Source organism: Hordeum vulgare, chromosome 2H, assembly GCF_904849725.1.
Source record: "Hordeum vulgare subsp. vulgare chromosome 2H, MorexV3_pseudomolecules_assembly, whole genome shotgun sequence".
NCBI lineage: Eukaryota > Viridiplantae > Streptophyta > Magnoliopsida > Poales > Poaceae > Hordeum > Hordeum vulgare.
In genome coordinates this window covers 124,082,683-124,104,676 of record NC_058519.1, presented here as the reverse complement: position 1 = coordinate 124,104,676, position 21,994 = coordinate 124,082,683, and the positions used below count along the sequence as shown (strand labels likewise).

At 40.4% G+C, this 21,994-nt stretch overlaps 1 protein-coding gene across 1 annotated transcript; it reads left to right on the top strand.

The window, feature by feature from the left end:
* Window positions 1-16,193: 16,193 nt before the first annotated feature.
* On the top strand, window positions 16,194-21,746 carry LOC123425485 (queuosine salvage protein-like). The gene is made up of 7 exons (XM_045109185.1): window positions 16,194-16,416; window positions 16,860-17,003; window positions 18,545-18,643; window positions 18,733-18,809; window positions 19,096-19,204; window positions 20,291-20,619; window positions 21,397-21,746. Exons 1-7 carry the CDS (start codon window positions 16,347-16,349, stop codon window positions 21,487-21,489), a joined length of 921 nt encoding a protein of 306 aa, XP_044965120.1. The 5' UTR covers window positions 16,194-16,346; the 3' UTR covers window positions 21,490-21,746.
* Window positions 21,747-21,994: the final 248 nt, after the last annotated feature.

The following is a 21,994-nucleotide window of genomic DNA, read 5'->3' as shown; positions in this document are numbered from 1 at the left end:
CCTTACGAAGCAACGCATAAACTAGGGTTTAAGCTTCTGCCACTCTAGCAACCCATCATCTACTTACTACTTCCAAATGCCTTCCTATAGGCCCAAATAATGGTGAAGTGTTATGTAGTCGACGTTCACATAACACCACTAGAGGAAAAACAACATACACCGCACCAAATTACCGAACGAATACCAAATTCACATGACTACTTATAGCATGACTTATCCCATGTCCTCGGGAACAAAAGTAACTACTCACAAAGCATAATCATATTCATGACCAGAGAGGTAATGAGTAGCATCAAGGATCTGAACATAAACTCTTCCACCAAGTAATCCAACTAGCATCAACTACAAAGAGTAATTAACACTACTAGCAACCTTACAAGTATCAATCAGAGTCGCGAGACGGAGATTGGTTACAAGAGATGAACTAGGGTTTGGAGATGAGATGGTGCTGATGAAGATGTTGATGGTGATGAGTCCCCTCCGACAAGAGGAGTGTTGGTGATGACGATGGCGACGATTTCCCCCTCCGGAGGGAAGTTTCCCCGGAAGGATCGTCCTGCCGGAGCTCTAGATTGGTTCTGCTCAATTTCCGCCTCGTCGCGGCGGCGAATCTTGCGAAAAGCCTCCTCCTGATTTTTTCTAGACTGAAACCCTTCTTGTAGCAAAAGGGGGGAGCCAATGGGCCAGCAGGGAGCTCACAAGCCCCCTAGGCGTGGCCAGGGGGGCCGCGCCTAGCAGGCTTGTGGCCTCCTGCTAGCGCCCCTCTGGTACTTCTTCGGCCCAATATTTTTTTATAAATCCCAAAAAAAATCCACATTGATTTTCATGGCTTTTGGAGTTGCGCAAAATAGGCATCTCAAAGTTGCTCCTTTTTCAGGCCAGAATTCCAGCTGCCGACATTCTCCCTCTTCATGTAAACCTTGCAAAATAAGAGAGAAAATGCATAAGTATTGTACCGTGAAGTGTAATAACAGCCCAAAAAGCGATAAATATCAACATGAAAGCATGATGCAAAATGGACGTATCAATGGTCACATTGACTTGGCATATCAACGGGCTGTGGAGATGCCCATCAATAGATACCAATGTGAATGAGTAGGGATTACCATGCAACGGATGCATTAGAGCTATAAGTGTGCGAAAGCTCAAAAGGAAAACTAGTGGGTGTGCACCCAACTTGCTTGGTCACGAAGACCTAGGGCAATTTTGAGGAAGCCCGTCATTGGAATATACAAGCCAAGTTATATAATGAAAATTCCCACTAGCATATGGAGGTGACAAAACGAGAGACTCTCTATCATGAAGAACATGGTGCTATTTTGAAGCACAAGTGTGGGAAAAGATAGTAGCATTGTCCCTTCTCTCTTTTTCTCTCATTTTTTTGTTTGGGCTCTTTGGCCTCTTCTTTTCATATTTTTGGTCGGCATCTTTGGCCTCTTTTTTTTATTTCCTCACATGGGACAATGCTCTAATAATGATGATCATCACACTTTTATTTACTTACAACTCAATACTTAGAACAATGATGACTCTATAGGAAATGCCTCCGGCAGTGTACCGGGATGTGTAACGATCTAGCTTAGCGTATGATGTTGAAACATCTCGGTAGCTATCTTATGATCATGCAATGGCAATATGAAAGTGACGGCACATGTCATGAGATGGAACGGTGGGAGTTGCATGGCAATATATCTCGGAATGGCTATGAAAATGCCATAATAGGTAGGTATGGTGGCTGTTTTGAGGAAGGTATATCGTGGGTTTGTGCACCAGCGAAAGCTGCGCGGAACTAGAGAGGCTAGCAATGGTGGAAGGTGAAAGTGCATCTATACCATGGACTCACATTAGTCATGAAGAACTCATATACTTATTACGAAAGTTTTATTAGTAATCGAAACAAAGTGCTAAACGCATACTCCTAGGGGAAGGGTTGGTAGGTGTTTAACCATCGTGCGATCCCGACCGCCACACAAAGGATGACAATCAATAAACCAATTATGCTCCGACTTCCTAACATAGCGGTTCACCATACGTGCATGCTACGGGAATCACTAACTTCAACACAAGTATTTCTAGATTCACAACACCCTACTAACATGACTCTAATATTACCATATTCATATCTCAAAACTAATTGAGAGGAATCAAACTTCTCTTTACTAATCAATGCACTTGAATATGGAAGTTTTTATTATATCCTCTTTGGATGCCTATCATATTTAGGACTACTTTCATGGCGCACGCCAATTACCAAGTTACTTAGAGAGAGCACTCTCAAAAAGATATAAGTGAAGATCGAGAGTTCTTATTTCTTCAAAATATGACACCGCCGTGCTCTAAAAAGATCTAAGTGAAGCACTAGAGCAAAATTATCCAGCTCAAAATATATAAGTGAAGCACATGCGAGCTAAATTGCCTAACTCAAAAGATATAAGTGAAGCTCAATGAGTATTCTAGCAAATTCACGATGGGTGAATGTCCCTCTAAAAAAGGTGTGCAGCAAGGATGATTGTGGCAAAACAAAAAGAAAAGACTCCTATAATACACGATGCTCCAAGCAAAACACATATCATGTGGTGAATAAAAATAAAGCTCCAAGCAACGTTACCGATGGATTGAAGACGAAAGAGGGGATGCCTTCCCGGGGCATACCCAAGCTTAGGTTTTTTTTGTGTCCTTGAATTTGTCTTGGGATGCCTTGGGCATCCCCAAGCTTAAGCTATTTCCACTCTTTATCCCATTGTTCATGAGAACATCACCCAAAACTTGAAAACTTCACAACACAAAACTTAAACAGAAACTTGTGATATCATTAGCATAAGAAAACAAACCACCAACTCTTAGGTACTGTAGTAAACTTGATTTCTATTTAGATTGATGTTATATTACTATATTCTCACTTTTCCATGGCTAGTACCCCCAGATACTATCCATAGTTTCATCAAAATAAGCAATCAACACAACAAAAACAGAATGTGTCAAAAACAGACCAGTCTGTAGCAATCTGTATACTTCGTATACCTCTGGTATCCCAAAAATTCTGAAAAATTATGAAAGTTAGGGAAATTTTCATATAAACCAGCATAAAAAATAATCAACTCAAAATCTCTTTCTGTATGGGAATGAAAAATAATTTCGTGAGTGCAAAGTTTCTGTCTTTTTCAGCATGATCAAACAACCATCACCAAAACTAGTCATAAAGGTTCTACTTGGCACAAACACTAAAAGAAACATAAAAAACACAATCATAAAAGAATTATGATGGTGTGTACACAACAAAACAGAAAGAAAAAAAGCAAAGATAAATTCATTGGGTTGCCTCCCAACAAGCGCTATTGTTTAACGCTCTTAGCTAGGCATAAGCCGATAGAATCAACTGTCGTCATCTTTGGTGCTCAAACCATAAGTAGCCCTCATCATGGATTCATAAGGCAATCTTATTTTCTTTCTAGGAAAGTGTTCCATGCCCTTCTTTAATGGACATTGAAATCTAATATTCCCTTCCTTCATATCAATGATAGCACCAATAGTCCTAAGGAAAGGTCTACCAAGAATGATGGGACATGTCTGATTGCAATCAATATCAAGCACAATGAAATCTACGGGTACATAGTTCCTATTTGCAATAATAAGAACATCATTGATCCTTCCCATAGGTTTCTTAATAGTAGAATCCGCAAGATGCAAATTAAGAGAGCACTCATCAATCTCATTGAAGCCTAGAACATCACATAAAGACTTTGGAATAGCGGAAACACTAGCACCCAAATCACACAAAGCATTGCATTCATAGTTTTTAATCTTGATTTTGATAGTAGGTTCCCACTCATCATGAAGTTTTCTAGGAATATATATCTCCAACTCAAGTTTCTCTTCAAGAGATTTCATCATAGCATCAACGATATGATCGGTAAAGGCCTTATTTTGGCTATAAGCATGTGGAGAGTTTAGCATGGATTGCATCAAGGAAATACATTCAATCAAAGAGCAACTATCATAATTGAATTCCTTGAAATCCAAAGTAGTAATTTCATCACTACTCAAAGTTTTGATATCCTCTACTCCACTTTCAGTGCTTTTAGCATCAAGGTAGATAGACTCCGAATCATTGGGGCGTTTCTCAACCAAAGTGGATTCATATCCAGCCCCATCATCATTAGGATTGACATTAGAAAACAAGGATTCAATAGGAGTGACACCAAGCACTCTAAGATCTTTGTGATTCTCATCACGAGAAGACCTTTTTAAGCCATTTGTGTCTAACACGAATTTGGGCGGTTCTTTCTTTACTCTCATTCATGGAAACACGGCGTTAGAAATTCTTCTTGCTACCTCTTGAGCTTGCGTTGGTTTTTTCCTTGAAGAGGAAAGGGGTAATGTAGCACAGTAGCAGTAAGTATTTTTCTCAGTTTGAGAACCAAGGTATCAATCCAGTAGGAGTATCAAGATGAGGCACCAATGTACCTGCGCAAAAACAAACAAACTTGCACCCAACGCTATAAAGGGGTTGTCAATCCCTTCACAATTATTTGCAAGTTGAGATCTGAAGGTGAAAAGTGCAACAAAGTAACTTTGTGGATCTGAAAATATGAGGTGAAGTAGACCCGTGGGCCATAGTGTTCACTAGAGGCTTCTCTCATGATAGCAAGTATTACGGTGGGTGAACGAATTACTGTCGAGCAATTGATAGAATCACGCAGAGTCATGATGTATCTAAGGCAATGATCATACATATAGGCATCACGTCCGAGACAAGTAGACCGATACTTTCTGCATCTACTACTATTACTCCACACACCGACCGCTATCCAGCATGCATCTAGTGTATTGAGTTCATAACAAACAGAGTAACGCCTCAAGCAAGATGACATGATGTAGAGGGATAGATTCATGCAATAGATATAAACCCCATCTTTTTACCCTTGATGGCAACAACATGATGCGTGCCTCGCTAGCCCTTCTGTCACTAGGTGAGGACACCGCATGGTATGAACCCAAAACCAATCACTTCTCCCATTGCAAGAATTATAGATCAAGTTGGCCAAACAAAACCCACAACTCGAAGAGAATTGCAAGGATACGAAATCATGCATATAAGAGATCATAGGATACTCAAATAATATTCATAGATAATCTGATCATAAATCCACAATTCATCGGATCTCGACAAACACACCGCAAAAGAAGGTTACATCGGATAGATCTCCATGAAGATCGTGGAGAACTTTGTATTGAAGATCCAAGAGAGAGAAGAAGCCATATAACTACTAGCTATGGACCCGAAGGTCTGTGGTGAACTACTCACGCATCATCGGAGAGGCAATGGTGTTGATGAAGAAGCCCTCCGCGTCCGAATCCCCCTCCAGCAGGGCACCAGAACGGTCCCTAGATGGGATCTTGCGGAGACAGAAGCTTGCGCGGCGGAAAAGTATTTTCGTGGCTCTCTTTGGTGGTTCTGGATTTTTAGAGAATTTATAGGCGAAAGAAGTAGGGCAAAGGAGCCACGTGGGCCCCACAAGCCTGCTAGGCGCCCCCCAGGCCGCGGCTAGGGGGCTTGTGACCTCCCCCGGGGTCTTCTGCCTTGGTTCTCAAGTCCCATGCGTATCTTCTGTTATGGAAAAAATCATCCCGCAGGTTTTATTCCGTTTGGACTCCGTTTAATATTCTTCTCTGGAAAAGGTCAAAAACAGAAACTGGCACTTGGCAGTGAGTTAATAGGTTAGTACCAAAAAAGATATAAAATAGCATATTCATGCATACAAAACATCCAAAGTTGACAAGATAATAGCATGGAACCATAAAAAATTATAGATACGTTGGAGACGTATCAGGGCCTGGTGTCAAGCATTAATCATATCAAAGTCACATCAACATCAATTTCAGAATATACGTGCGCGCTAGACATCGAACCCTAATAAATCTAACATCTATTAAATAAGAGCTCATTCAATTCCCATCCAGTCCATGTGTCTATATGAAGATTACTCACACATGAGTTGGAAGATCATGATGGTGATGATCAAGATGTGGTTGTTGACGATGATGGCGGCGAATCCCCCTCTTGAGATGCCAAAATCAACATCTAGATCAGCCCTCTAGAAGAAGGAAAAAAGGTGGCGATGGTGACCCTATGTCATAAAAAATCCTGAAAAAACTAATTAAGCATTTCAAGACGAAGGAATAGGCCAAAGGAGGGCATAAGGCGGTAATCAGGGGGGGGCACACACCATTTCCCACTCGCCCCTATGCCGCATAGCAACCTCGTGCCCCCCCTCCAACTCATCTTGTGGCTCCATGGATCTTTTATTCGGGAATATTTTTAGTATTTTTTCTAGAATTTTTTGGAAACTTTATTTTTGCACAAAAAGACATGAAGGGCAACTCAAATAAAAACAACATTAGCTCGAAGTAGCTTTATTGAAACCATCCAACTAAAGGACAAAAACATAGCCATGGTGATCGAAAAAGTAGCTAGTTTTGATTCGTAACAGCTCCCCAAGCTTAGCTTATTGGTTGTCATCAATAAATTCAGTTGACAAATTGACACCACAAAGAAAAAGGTTTATGACCACTTTTGCTAGGTATATGTATATAAGTTTTTTCCATGATCACTTTACAACCATCTTATAAAAGTAACATGTTAAGTTCAGTCAGCATTTATACACCCTACATACACCGACAGAAAACTGACAAGAGCCACACATATGTCGACACATGACGTGTTGTTAAGAAAACGCTAACATATGTGTTTTGGCTTTGTGGTTTTTGACACTTACTGTGTCCATGGTGATGTATGTTCATCGACACATGATTCAAAGACAAAACTAAAAAGCTACCACTACTAGAGAAATGGCTAGCCACAACTATTGTTCATGGCGCGTCATTTCTAACCAACACCAGCACTAATATTTTCAAATAGTCCTGTCGTTGAACAAATTTGAATGCCACAGCTATCTAATTAGTGCTGGCGTTGAACATTAGCCCCGACGTTGCACATTAGGCCCATTGGGCCCACGCCAACACTTATCTGTCTAATCCCCATCGTGTCATACTCCCCGCACTCTCTAGCCCCAACTCCCTCGTTCTCCTCTCGATCCCCACCGCCGCCCCGCTCGAAACATCGCCCCGCCCGAAATCCCGCCCGACACTGCCAAACGCCGCCCAGACCGACGCCTCACCCAACGCCACCCAGCCCGACGCCACCTGATGCCGCCCCGCCCGACGAGTCCAAAGAGGCATGCAAAGAAGTATTGTAGCTTCCAAATTTAGCCAACCTTAGGAGATGTTTCTTGCAGGTCATGTGGTTCTAGCTAGTTAGTTTTAGGAATGCAGATGACGACTAGGTTTGTTTTTTGAAAATTCAGAGAACAAAGTGTAGGTATTTCTTAGAGTTCTAGGTTATTTTTCTAAAATTCCGAGAATAAAATGTAGGTGTTTCTTAAGGCCCCGTTTGGTAGCTCAACATTTTTAAAGCATTCTGAAAATACTGCAGTTTGTCTAGTCTGCTAGCTGGAGCTCAATGCTTATTAATTCAGGATTGTTCGAGTTGTTTGTCTAGTCTACTAGCATTCTTAATCCAGTTGTTCGACCTTGTATAGAATATGTTTTTGTTGGTTGTTGGTTAGCTGAATATTTGATTTGGATCGGTCCCTTTTTTAACAACCAAACATTTTCTATGTATTGTGAATACTTCAAAATACTCTATTATGATAAAACCATGGTATAGAGTGTAGAAGCTAAATATTGATCCGTCTCTTCCTTTTATGCAACCAGCACACTCATAATTAGTTTCTCATTTGGAAACATGATAGTAAAAAATGTAGAAAGTAAAAAAAAGTCATCTACACATTTGTAGAAACTTAGTTCTTCTTTGGCATGCATTTGTTAGGTTTCAATGAGATTGAATTAACTAATTCCCATCTCTGTGATTATTTATCTATCAAGCTTTCAAAGTGGTATAGAAAAAATAGGTATCTACACAATTGATCCGCCTCTTCCTTTTATGAAGCCAACACACTCATAATTAGTTTCTCGTTTTGAAACATGATAGTAAAAAATGCAAAAAAGTAGAAACTTAGTTCTTTTTTGGCATGCATCTAATAGGTTTCAGTGAGAAACTTAGTTCTTCTCATTTTTGATGCTACAACATGGCCGACTCTAGCATTTGGGAAGGTTCCTATGAGAACTGGTCGGTGTTTGCCAAAGATAAAGGCAAAGTGAGCACCAACCAGGTAATTATTACAAAAAACATGCATGGGCACATTGCAATCATCAATATATGTAACCATTAGTTAATTGTTGATGTTTTGAAACCCATGTCAGGCATACGTACAAGCTCCACCTTCTCCATCACCCAAAGAGCAGAAGATGTGTGACGTCGATGTGCTCAATCACGAGCTAATCACGTCACATGAGAGTATTGTTAAGGCCCTAAAGGAGTTTAATGCTTCCCCGAAGAAGGAGAGTGACAAGATTATTGATGACAATGCTATTGTCATTCATAAGAGTTACAGTCTCGAGCGTCAGGTCGAGTTTCTAAGGACTGACATAAGTTATTACAAGAAGAAGATAGAAGTCTTGAGGTCCGAAAACATTCAATTGAAGATGGAGAAATCCCATTACATGACGGAGAGGGACATTAACAGGAATAAGCTTCATGAGCTTAAGTTGGTCCTTGGAAAAAAACTAGGTAGTGTTGATAGGGGAAAATTTGATACATTGTAGAGTGAGAAGTTAATTTGGTACTTTTCTTTTGTGAATTTCGTGAAACATTTAGTTTGTGGAGCTCGTAGCATCTTTTGTGAATAGCTGAAACATTTAGTTTGTGAAGCTGATACTATTTTTTGGTTAGCTAAATATGATAGCGCCGGCGTGCCACTCTGTCCAACGCCATAGGCATTCAAAATATTGTTGGCATAGTCTCCAATGCCACCACTATATTCTAACAGTGGCGTCATATTAGTGGCGTCGGATGTCCACGCTAGAAGGTCCCTTTTTGCCACACCATAGCTAGGGTTTTCTGCACTAGTGTATGCCGACAGTTATTTTGTGGACATGAGTGGACCTTTCCCATAGAACTATGTCATCTAAACTCTACAGTGGTGTAGTGACAGCATGAAGAACAAAAACTTGGTAACCATGTTCTGAGATGATAAGATTCCTACCAACCAGTAAGTCATAATAAATTATCTCAAACATAAACATGATTGAATTGGACGTGATGGAAATATGATAACATGATGTCCCGTCATCATGTCTCTTGTAGGAAGCACCCCAGCAGACAATGGTGTTTGTGTGGGATCGAGAAGAGTATGTCTAGAGGAGGGTGAATAGACTACTTCACCAAATAAAACCTATCATTTTCCCAATTTTATTGGTCGGCGAGTTTTAGCAATTCTAGCAAGTCTGCACACCCTACACATGCAAGTCTATGAGTATAGCAGCGGAAAATTAAGACATGCACATGTAAGAACGGAGTAGAGATAGGAAGATCAAACGCATTGAAGACACAGAGATTTTGGCGTGGTTCCCATAGGTGGTGCTATCGTACGTCCACGTTGATGAAGACTTCAATTCCATAGAGGGTAACAGTTGCGCAAGTCCATGGACGGCTCCACCCATAAGGGGTCCACAAAGAAGCAACCTTGACTATTCCACCATGGCTTACGTCCACGAAGGACTAGCCTCACTCGGGGTAGATCTTCACGAAGTAGGTGATCTCCTTGCCCTTATAAACTTGTTTGTTCATCTCCACATGATTTGGAGGCTCCCAAATGATACCTAACCAATCTAGGAGACACCGCTCTCCAAATGTTAATAGATATGGCATGGATGATGAACTCCTTGCTCTAGTGCTTCAAAAGATAGTCTCATCAACACTCAATCACCCTCCCATAGATTTTGGCTTGGTAGAAGAGATTGATTGGGTGGCAAGAAACTTGGGCAGGCTAGAAATAAAGATTCATATGGTTGGAGTGGAAGATCTTGATCTCAACACATGAGTAGGTGGTTCTATCTCGGAAAATGAATGGTGGAAGTGCTTGTTTGTTCAGAGTGCGCTCTATGGGAATTACAGGGAGGTGGAGGGGTTTATATAGACATCTCCAAAAATCCAACTGTTAGAACATTATTGCCTAACTCGGTGGAACCGAAGTAAAGCCTCGGTTTCACCAACTAGTGCAAAATCTCCTAACTTTTGGGTTCTCAGTGACGATGTCCTAGACTAGGGGGTACTCACTATGTCGTCTCACGGCTAGTGGGTCAGGCCGAGGACCCCCATGACGGTTCACTAATGAGCCACTTTGGGCAGCCCATGACATATACGAGGAAGATTCCACAAGACTTGGTGATCAAGAGAAGGACTCCTCTCCATCGACGTAGCCGACTCAGACTCTTGTTATCCTAGGCTTCCAGTGTGTTATATAAGCCGGCGGGAGGCTAGTTATTAGACAGATTAAGATCATTACTCCTAGGGGTTTATACCACATCATATGATCTCGAGGTAGATCAACTCTATACTCGATACTTCATCATGAATACAAAAAAAAAGCACGACGTAGGGTATTATCTCCATTAGGAGGGCTCGAACCTGGGTAAAGATTGTCCCTATGTTCATCCTGCTACCCACTGATCCAAGATCCACAATTTGGGACCCCTACCCGAGATCTGCCAATTTTGACACTCACATTGGTGCTTTAATTGAGTTTCGATGTTGGATCACCAAGGATTGATGGCTTGTGTGCTTATTGGCAGTAGTTTTTTTCTGGATAGTGAATTCTGATAGAGGAATCCTTGAACGTCTCTTTGACGATTGCTTCAGTGAAATTGTGCAGAATTAAATATACAACAACCTTGCAAAATGTCGTCGCGATCTGATGGAGTAATCTTCGACAATCTTCAATATACCAAAGCCCTGACGTATCTGGATGGGAATCTGGATGAGTTTAGGGAAAGGTGTCTAGTATCTAGCATGCACGTCCATTGGAAAATCCCACCGTTCATCGGCTGTGGAATTACTATAAGGATCACCCTCAAAATTTCACCTCGATCCGATTGTCCGAACACCGAGAAACATCCGATGAGTGCATCAATTTTTGGATCTATTTTCTGCGGGAAAATGAATCTGACCCGAGTTCATCTTTCTTCACGAACGGGGTATTGGATATCCTTTTTGAAGGAATTTTTATGAGGGTATTGTGTGTTGTTCTAAAACACGTGCCCACAATTTTAAAAGCATTTTCCGATATATGCTTCACTATTGCGTTGGTGTCAAAACAGTCTGACGACGTTGCTCCACGGTTGCGGACCTGCGCTAGATAGGTCATCGCTTCGTCAAGCCGAGGTCAACCTCGTCGGATCATCACCTCGGCGATACGACCAAGATTTCGGCATCGTGAGGGCCGAATAATCATTAAGAGAACCTCGTCACCCACTGGTTGCATGGGTCGGGGGCGTTGTCTCTTCATCAAGCCAACATTGACCACATCATTCCGACGTGCATCGACATCTCCATGCCATCGCTTTTCCAAGCCTACGTCCATCACGTCGACATGCTTTGACACATCGGCTAGCATGGGGGCTCTAGTGTCATCTTACCGATCTGCTTTGTTCACCTCGGCTAGACCGGGGGCTTCTCCATCTCTTCATCAACCAACTCTGGAGACTTCGGCGTCACCAACCGACCAGCTTCGTCATGTTAGCTAGATCAGGGGCTTCGCCTTGCCGCATCGACTGTGTTGTGTCGCCACTTCATCAAGCCGAGCTCTACGCTCGGGCACCTTGGGACCGGCTTGGGGGCTGCGACCTTGACCCGCTACAAGCTCGGTCCACATCACACCGAGCACATTAACGAGCTAATTCACTTTCATGCTCAACCTTTTTATTTTTTGTTTGTTCAACCAACCATTATATTTGTGTTAAACAAAAGTGTTGTTTGTTAAAAACTTAGCTTGTTAAAAGCATTGTTTGTTAAAATACTTCCTTTTTCCATGTTAATTGGGGGCTCTTAAATTTATATGAGCCATTTTATAATAAGTTGTTTCTTCTTAGTCATTGCAAAGTATTTTTCTACTACTCCTTTTTTCGACGCGAGTGTGCGGTCAATAGCCGGGTAGCCTGGTTTCTTTCTAAAGCCGCTCAAGTTTAGTTCACTAAATAAACATCATAGAAACACTCCACCTTCGGGATATGGAGGTTGAAGCTGAAGGTTAAGCCACTTAAAGTATGGAGATCAGATGTATCATGTTAAAGCACGACCGAAGCACGTATTAATTTTAAGATCAATTTCGGATTGGCACCAAGAAACTTGATTTAGTTCGGACGTAAAGTTTTTGCTAAAGTTTTTCATATACTCCCTCCTCAATTTCACCAATAAGAAAAGCACTTTTTATAACATTTGGTAAAGAGTAATATCATGGTGACTGGCATAAGCAAGAAGTGTGCGAATGACCTCAAGTCTAGCAACGGGGGCACAAGTCTCACCGTAGTCCATACCTTTGACTTGAGTGTAACCTTGAGCCACAAGGCGAGCCTTGTTGCGTACTACTTGAACATCCTCATCTTGCTTGTTGTGAAACACCCATGTTGTTCCAATGATGTTGTGCTCATCTTTGGGTTTCTCCACTACTTTTCGTACTTCATTCCCCACAATTCCGAGCCATCGCAATCTTTGAGCTTAAATTGAAATACACTAGGTAGAATTGTTAGTCCAATGGATAATGTATGTTGTCATGAATTATCAAAACCTCAAAGGGAACATATGTGCTTTCAGTTTGGTGGCACAGTGGCGTAACACGGCGTCGGTGAAGTTTGCCCCACGCTAACTTTTGTCCATCCTTCACTACCAATCGATATCTACACCAATATAAATAGACCATAAATGGAGCTCCAATTAACCTCGATCGTCAAAATAGGTTCCACTGAAACATTGAGGGCCCAATGTGTTAAGTGTCCAACATGGTTCGTAGACAATCAATATCATATCGTAATAAAAAATCCGACAAAGATCACATCGTATTAATGGTAGCACAAACCACATTATTATCATGCAAATAATATCCTACATAATATGAACATGCAATTAATTTCATACAAAATATTAGGCCTCCCTTGGTTCATAGTATTTGAAAACTATTAGAAAATGAGATGTCGCGTATCTTGATCCCTATATGAAAAGATATGTCATTGATCTCATATGATATGGATATTTTATTAGATTCGAGCTAGTGTTTTTCCTTTAAAATGTGAATGATATAAATCAATCCTACATAGAAATATGAACCCATTCATACAAATCAAAGACTTTAAATAAAATACAATTCATGTAGAACATATACCCTCTATACCACTAAGCTCCCTAGTTTTAAAGAGTCCATATTTAATTAAGGTCTCTAATTAAAATTGGGTCATCCGGGTTTGACTGGGTCAACAATTTTATACTATATGGCGGTGCTACCTATTTTATAAGGACTCACAATTAATTGAGGTATTCAATTTAGGATTGATTCACTTGATTTTGACTAGGCCAATAATTTCTCAAGGAGATTTCTCTTTCAACTCGTTTAATTATGTATGTTCTCTAATTCTCAATCTCTTTCATTCAGTTGAGGTATTCAATTTTGAATTTAGTTTACGATTTTGACGGAGTCAATGATTTTTTAAATTGTCAGCAACGATCAGCCTATAAAACAAATTAATCCCACCCACCCTCCCACCACCTAGAAAAAATAAAGTAACCATATGATATTAAAGCACCAATATAGTACATGCAGTCACTCATAATTTTTTTCCATATAAATATATGTTGGTTAGCGGATAATACATGCAACACTACAAAAGTCCTGCCAAATCTCCGCATTATAAATAAAATAAACACACTCCATCATCTCTCGCACCCATCGAACTAAATATTACATAAGTTACAAATTATAAAGGGTATTAGCTTTTTGTAAAATCATTTTTTTTAACTTTGACCAAGTCATAGCAAAAAATATTGACATCCACAATATTAAACAAAAAATATAAAATCTCATTTCGTGATGAATCTATCATACCAATTTGATATTATGGGTTTTCATATATTTCTCTACAAATTCGACAAACTTAAAAAGTTTGACTTTTCAAAAAAGTCATACAACATATATTTTAAAACAAAGTATTTTTTTCTTAGGAATCTCAACAACGCCAACGACGCAACAGAATGCATCCAACCCTCCTTATACTCTCTCCATTTCGATGGACTACATACAGTTGTATATAGACATATTTTAGAGTGTAGGTTCACTCATTTTGCTCCGTATGTAGTTCATAGGAAAATTTCAGGGTCTTATATTTAGAATCGGAGGGACTAGTATCCTTCTTAAATTCTTAAAAATTCCCTCTATTCTAAAAGAGACATCTACTCGATAATGGCGTTTTGGAGCTCGGCCTCCATGGAGGCCATTTTTTAAAAAAAAAATTCAAAAAATTAGTTTCAAAAGATCTAAAAAAATATACAACTAAAAAAGGATTTGATCCGTGTGTGTAAAATTTCTGGTCGAAATACTTTGAAACGCGACCTGTATAAAAAGGACAAATTATCATGAGATTTGAAGTTTGAATTTTGAATGAGATTTGAAGTTTGAATTTAAAGGCCTTCATGAAGCTCGGCCTCCAAAAACAATTTTCACATCTACCCATTTTATAAATAATTTTAATTTAAAAGAAGGGCCGTGAGGGCAAAGGAGAAGAGCGTGGGGGCAATCGAGCCTATAAAACAAATTAATCCCATCCACCCTCCCACCACCTAGAAAAAATAAAGTAACCATATGATATTATAGCACCAACACAGTACATGCAGTCATTCATAATTTTTTTCCATATAAAAAGACGTTGGTTAGTGGATAACACATACAACACTACAAAAGTCCCATTAATTCTCCGCATTATTAATAAAATAAACACACTCCATCATCTCTCCCACTCGCCAAACTAAATATTACATAAGTTCCAAAATATAAAGGGTATTAGTTTTTTGGGAAATCAAATTTCTTTTACTTTGATCAAGTTCATAGCAAAAAATATTGACATCCACAATATTAAACAACAACAAAAAAAATCATTTGATGATGAATCTATCATACCGATTTGATATTACGGGTTCTGGTATATTTCTCTACAAATTTAACAAACTTGAAGAGCTTGACTTTTCAAAAAAGTCATACACCTTTTATTTTAAAACAAAGTATTTTTTTTCTTAAGAATCTCAACAACGCCAGCGGTGCAGCAAAACGCATCCAACCCTTACACTCCCTCCATTCCGATGGACTACATACAGATGTATGTAGACATATTTTAAAATGTAGATTCACTGATTGTTTCGTATGTAGTTCATAGTAAAATCTTTAAAGGGTCTTATATTTTGGAAGGGAGGGAGTAATATCATTTTTAAATTCCTAAAAAATCCCTCTATTCTAAAGGAGGCATCTACCCGAGAATGGCGTTTTGGAGCTCGGTCTCCATGAAGGCCGAATTAAAAAAAAAAATTCAAAAAATTTAGTTTCAAAAAATCTGAAAAAATATACAACTAAACAAGGGTGTGATCCTTGTGTGTGCAAAATTTCAGGTTGAAATATTTTAAAACGCGACCTGTATAAAATAGACAATTCATGATCTGAAATGATAAATAGTGTCATGCGTTAAAAAATTCCACGTTTGCCTTTTTTGCATACCTCTCATTTCAACGTATTTTGTTCTAAAAATTAACACACTTGTGTATTATACCTTCATCTATCTATGTATCTTTTTCAATTTTTTTAAAATATTAAAATACGAATTTTCATGAAATTTGAAGTTTGAATTTTAAGTCCTTCATGGAGCTCGACCTCCAAAAGCAATTTCCGCATCTATCTTTTTATTTATTTTTTATTTAAAAGAAGGGTGGTGAGGGCAAAGGAAGACGAACGTGGGGGCAATCCAGTCATTTCAGCAGTTCGGGAGGTGGGTCAAACATAGCAGACCACCCGAGCACAGCCGGTTGTTGTGCGCCCCACCCACTGCGCAATTCCTCGTGTTTCTTCCCCGCAAAAAAATAAATAAAATAATAATAAAATCCTCGTGTTTCTGCCAAGCGGGGGTTCTCCGAGGCCCTCGGAGGCGCCCATCGAGAGAGCAGCAAGAAGCCAACCAAACCCCCCCTCCGGAGGAAAAAACGCTAAAACCCGCGTCGCCCTCGCGGTCACGGGCCACACCAACACCACCACTCCGCCCCGCCGTCACGGTTTCCGCCCCCACACCCCTAAATCCTCCCGACTCGCCATTGTCCCGACCTCCCCCGCGTCCCTTATCCTATTCCTGTTCGCCCCGCCGCCATGGAGGCCGTGCGCGCGTCGGCGGCCTGGGTGGCCAGCCGCTCCTCCCACGTCAAGGTTGACATGCTAGGTATCCGTTTCCCGAACGATGCTAGGACTTTTCCGACCAGGGAAGGGAGCACCGTCTTCATTCATAGGGATGTTTTTCTTTTTTCTGGAACGGTGCTAGGATTTCTTAGGCCACGCAGTGTCATCTTCATAGGCTTTGCTTTTCCGGTGGGTTATTAGTCGATTGTATTTCTAAGCAGTATCCGATTGACCCTGCAAGAAACCAGAGTTGATTTTCATGTTGTAGGATTGGACTTCAATGTTCAGGTTCTAGATTCCACTTCACTTACATGTTGTTTTGGTCAGCTTTCATCATTTTCTTATAAAAGAACGACTTGATGGAATACATATTTTTGCTTTGCTTTTATATGTTTATGCCAATGTTCATCCTTCCATTGTTTTGTGACCAATGTCCCAAGTGAAACTCTAAGTTTTGTTCCTCTTACCCGTTTGTTCGTTTCACAGAGATTGAGAAGGCCGTGGACAAAATTCAGGGGAATGTTCCAAAAGTCGAGTGGGATTTCGAAGGAATCCATTACTTTGACAATGGACCGCTCACTGTGCAGTACCTCTTCGTCTTGGATGCGCTGAACTTTTGCTTCTGGCCAGGTATTAGTTCAGCCAGGAACGTACTTGGTGTTCTGAACATGTAGAAATTACTAGAGTGATGTATTGTCCTTATCTTATGAGTGGTACTTTTTCTTAAGGAATTCTGAAAGGTATTAGCATTGGCAGACATCAGGCGTTGCGATTCTACATTTGCATTTCTTTTGCTCCTGTATAAAATATGCGTGTGTTGTTGCTCCTGTACAGCATAGCACGTGGTTAGGGGAGAGGAGGGGCGGTTTATTTTTCTTTGTCTACTTGTTGACAATGATATTAAGACATTCGGTCGTGCAGTATTCTTCTTCTCATGACTTCAGGTTTTGTAGATTTTCACAGTGCAGAAATCAACTTCGTATTTTCTGAAAACAAGCACTAGTGCTTACACCACAAGGAACTTATGGATATTTCTAATCTAGTATATTTTTCTGTTAGTAGCTATATATGAGTCAACAACCTTCTATGTTGGTTTCTATGCTGCCAACAAGTGGCTAGGGCAGAGGAGGGGCGATTTATTTCTCTCTTTATGTACTTGACAATTGTTTGGGGTATTAAGACGTTCAGTCGTGCAGTATTCTTCTTCTCGTCACTTTAGGCCTTTTAGATTTTCAGAGCGCAGAAATCAACTTAGCATTGTCTGAAAACAATACACTAGTGCTTATACTACACCACAAGGAACTTATGGATACTAGCTAATTGCACGTGTGTTGCAACAGGGGCATCAATATTCTAGTGATCCTCCAGTACATCGCTGGATGATACTTTCCATTATTAACGTGATCCTCCCGTCCAAAGAATGACACTCTCCATAATTAACGTGATTCTCACATCCAACTCTTGATGATACTTTCCGTAATTAACATGATCCTCCCGTCCAAAGACTGATACTCCATACTCGCATGATCCTCCCGTCCAAAGAATGATACTCTCCATAATTACGTGGAACTAACAAACATACAAAACCAAACCAAAACCATGACGTACCATCACGACCGCATATTCCCTTTTAATAGTAGAGATTTCTACCTTCAGTACTTCTTGTTAGCAGCTATACATGATTTCCTCGATCAACAACCTTTTATGTTGCTAGCTACGTTGCCAGCAAGTGGCTAGGGGAGAGGAGGGGTGATTTAATTTTCTCTCTTTGCTTGTTGACAAGCTATTCAGAAAAATGTATTTTTCGCTTGATTAATTTTTGGCTGCGACTATCTTGTTCTAGGTAATATATATTTCTCTTGTCTGTTCTTCACTATATTATCGAGCACATTTTAACCAAATCCTTTGTGTTTTCTTCTGGTATTTTTCAGTTATTACCTTTGTTTGCAAATTACAATGCATCCTGATTTTGTTATGCTCCACATTGTTACTTTTGTGTTGCTCGAAATATAATCTGCACAACCCTGATGTTCCTTAGTTTCTCTACTGGGTTTAGTTGGATTTAACTGAAATTGACTTCTCTGGACCACCCATTTTATTTGGATAAATGCCTTCCCATTGTGTTATAATAATGTGTTTTATCATACTAATGATATTCCTTAATCGAATAGACAAGGACTTGACCTATGACAATTTGGCTTCTGGACTTAAGTTAGCATTAGAGAAAGATAAGTCAGCACTTGATGCAGATCGTCTGAAGAATTATACTGGTACAGTTTCCCTGTTTCGTTGGAAAAGAAGCTATAACTCCCAGTAATTCCCACTAATTGGAAGAAAATGCAACTTTTGGAAAATGTAGGACCGCAACTTCGAGAACTGCTGAATTGGCCACGCCCACTGCCAATTGAGGAGGAAAGAGTCCGCCTTCTTCATGAGGTACTACCCTGTGTTGCATATTCAGTATGTTGAAGTGTTGAGCTTTGAAATTTTCCCACTGCGTTCTGCCCAATTGCTCATATTATTTGAATGCTTTGTCATTTAACAACTACAAAAGTCACACCCATCTTCTTCAGTACAATTATAGCTATCCGCTTTTACTTCATATATGCTCTAGTCATATTCCATCAGAACTACCATGGTAATGTGACATTCAAATAACTTCCTTGCCAATTGATCTCAATTTGGTTCTGAAGCATTTATTTGTTCTGCTGCTTTCATTTAGGTTGGTCTGGAGCTTGAAAGAAGCTTTGGCGGTGAGGCTGCTAATCTTGTGAAGTCTGCAGGAAACTCTGCTGCATCTCTAATTGAACTGATTACCCGTCATTTTCCTGGTAAATCTGCCTCTGCACTTGTCTTCCACTTGATCTTGATAGCATCATTATTTTAGAGGAAAGGAGTCGCCTGTGCCGGTTCCATTTTTCTTTAGATGAAACCAAGTTCGAACATGGCAGCACTCAAGACAGACCAGAGTAGCCGTCCAGATAGCGGAGATAGCATCATTTTCATCTGTTCTGTTTTAGTTAGACCAGAAGGCTAAGCTGTATTTCTCCAGCTATATTGGAGAACCGGAACTCAACGGTGTACAATGTTTTGTTGGCTCCTGTTTAGTCTGTGCTGTTGTAGGCAAGTAGCTGCTTCTGCAGATACATTTAACTATCTTGGAGACCTTGGTCCTTTTCCTTGTCCCCTGTCTAGTCATTGGATCATTTGTCAAATGGGCCAATTAGATATGGGCAGAAACAATGAGAAATGCAAAAAATGCCTAGGAGGCTAGGACCACTGGATATGTATAATGGGCTGGGCCAATCTACATCCACATAGGACCACTGGATATGCATGATCTTTACGTGGCTACAGTCTACACCTCAAGTTTACATCATTCTTTCTTTTTTTCTACTCAGTGGTAGATCACTGAACTTATGAGACAATTTTGCTGTAGCATGAAGTAACTATCTGCTCAGACACGTTTAACTCTTGGCCTCATTTCGTTCAGTGCACATGGTCGAGAGAAACTTTATCAGAGCGGATGCACTTGACTCCTTTTGGTTTTACTTGCAAATACAGCATTGAATATTGTCCTTGTATGCTTCCACGGTCCCACCCAACCCCTGACACGATACGGTTCATCTGTACATCCTAGTATTATTTTGCTAAGACAGATATGCTTGCCATGTTTTGTACAGGTTTTAGTCATTCAACCAATATCATGTGTAATTATGGTGATACTGATAGATGACAGCCACTGTTGTCTAAGTCCTGACTGCTGATATATTTTACTTTCTTCTCTCTTGCATATTTGGTCATAATTGAACTGTACCTTGGGGAAAGTTTCAATGCAGGCTGGTTGTAACACTCTTTAAAATATTTAGAATGCATCTATTTTGCATGACACATCGTCTGTAACTCAATTTTGACAGGCTTTCGAGACCACTCACTTTACAAGGGACACCAGGTTTTCCTGTACAAGCGGGCCCAGATATTTGTTGCTGATTTGTGGGGTGCTTTCAAGGGGGAAAACTATGGACAGTTCGACGACATTAAGTCCATCACCATATTTGCCGACTATATTGTCCCTGCTGTGCTGAGGGAGCTTGGCATACTGAAATACGAGTCGAGCCTATGTTGCTCCATCGACTCGAACCGCGAGATTGTGCCCGGAAGCGAAGAGGAAGTGGAGATTCGTGCTTGTTCTGTTCATGCCGTTGAAAAAATGAGGGAGCTCATCAACAAAAAGTTTGGGAAACAGGTACGCGCATCTGAATTTCTTCCTCTTTTTTTGGGATGACCGCATCTGAATCAGGTTCACCTGAGGCTTTCATGCCATTTATTCTCTGACCTGCACTCCTGGCTGGTACTCCCTCTGGTCCTGAATATAAGTCTTTTTAGAGATTACACAAGGGAAATGAATGAATCTACGCTCTAAAGTGTGTCTATATATCCGTATGTAGTCCCCTAGTGAAACATCTAAAATAATTTATATTTAGGAACAGAGGGAGTAGTACACAACACAAACTAACGGCTGCAGATTGGTGTTTAGCTCTTTTATTATCACTGAAAGAACCGATGAAGTTCATTAAGTTTACTTGAGTCCACGATCAAATTTATTAGGTTTAGTACTACTCCCTCAGTTCCTAAATATAAGTCTTTTAAGAGGTTTCACTAAAAAGACTACATACGGATGTATATAGACATGTTTTAGAGTATAGATTCATTTATTTTGCTCCGTATGTAGCCTTCTAGTGAAATCTCTAAAAAAGACTTATACTCCCTCCGTTCCTAAATATAAGTCTTTGTAGAGATTTTACTAGTGGACTACATATGGATGTATATAGACATACTTTAGAGTATAGATTCAATCATTTTGCTCCGTATGTAGACCCTTAGTAAAATCGCTTAAAAGACTTATATTTAGGAACGGAGGGAGTATTTAGGAAGGGAGGTCGTAGTAAGCAAAGCAGTCAATGTGTGGCATTTGATTTACCTCGGGCTGACTTGGCTCTTGCTGTTGTGTTTTCTCTGGCAGCTTCTGAGCATTGACATTGACCTCTGGCTCTGGTCGGTAGGCGTTCAGAACATGGCGCTGTCTCATCACCGCACCCTCTCCATTTACTACTGAGGCTACGCCAGCAGCAGCTGCCACGCTCCCTCTCGGCGCCCGAAGATGGGCCGCGTCTTGGGGGTCTCCTTTAGCTGCTGTTACATATGGATACTGAAATTTTCCCCCTCTCCGAGGAGTGCACAAAAAGTGCAAACTGTTGCTACCGTAGGGTCATCAAGATTTACAGGTAGAACTGGTGTTACTGCGTATTGTGGTGGTAGTCCCAACTATCTGTGCGTTTCATCTAAAACAAAATCTCAACGTTTTGTCCGAAATTCTACTGACGGCTATCATTCTAGAGAGCGCTCCAGGTTAGTGCATCTCCAAGTCAATCAAAACGTCTCTAAAAAAGTCCATCGAAACGGACACCGTAAACATCGGCAGACAACAGACAGCGCCGACAGAATTGTTATCCAATTTTAGAGCATCTACAGCTGGTTGTCCTAAACCCCTCAAACATTTGGACAGATCGTCTGGTCACTGAAATTTTGACCTAGCCGGACGCCACAAACGTCTAAGACTG

Coding starts and splice junctions, on each gene's coding strand:
- LOC123425485 (XM_045109185.1), top strand. CDS start 16,347: ATGGAGGCCGTGCGCGCGTCGGCGGCCTGGGTGGCCAGCCGCTCCTCC. Junction 18,810..19,095: donor GAGTCCGCCTTCTTCATGAG/GTACTACCCTGT, acceptor GCTTTCATTTAG/GTTGGTCTGGAGCTTGAAAG. Junction 19,205..20,290: donor GATTACCCGTCATTTTCCTG/GTAAATCTGCCT, acceptor CAATTTTGACAG/GCTTTCGAGACCACTCACTT.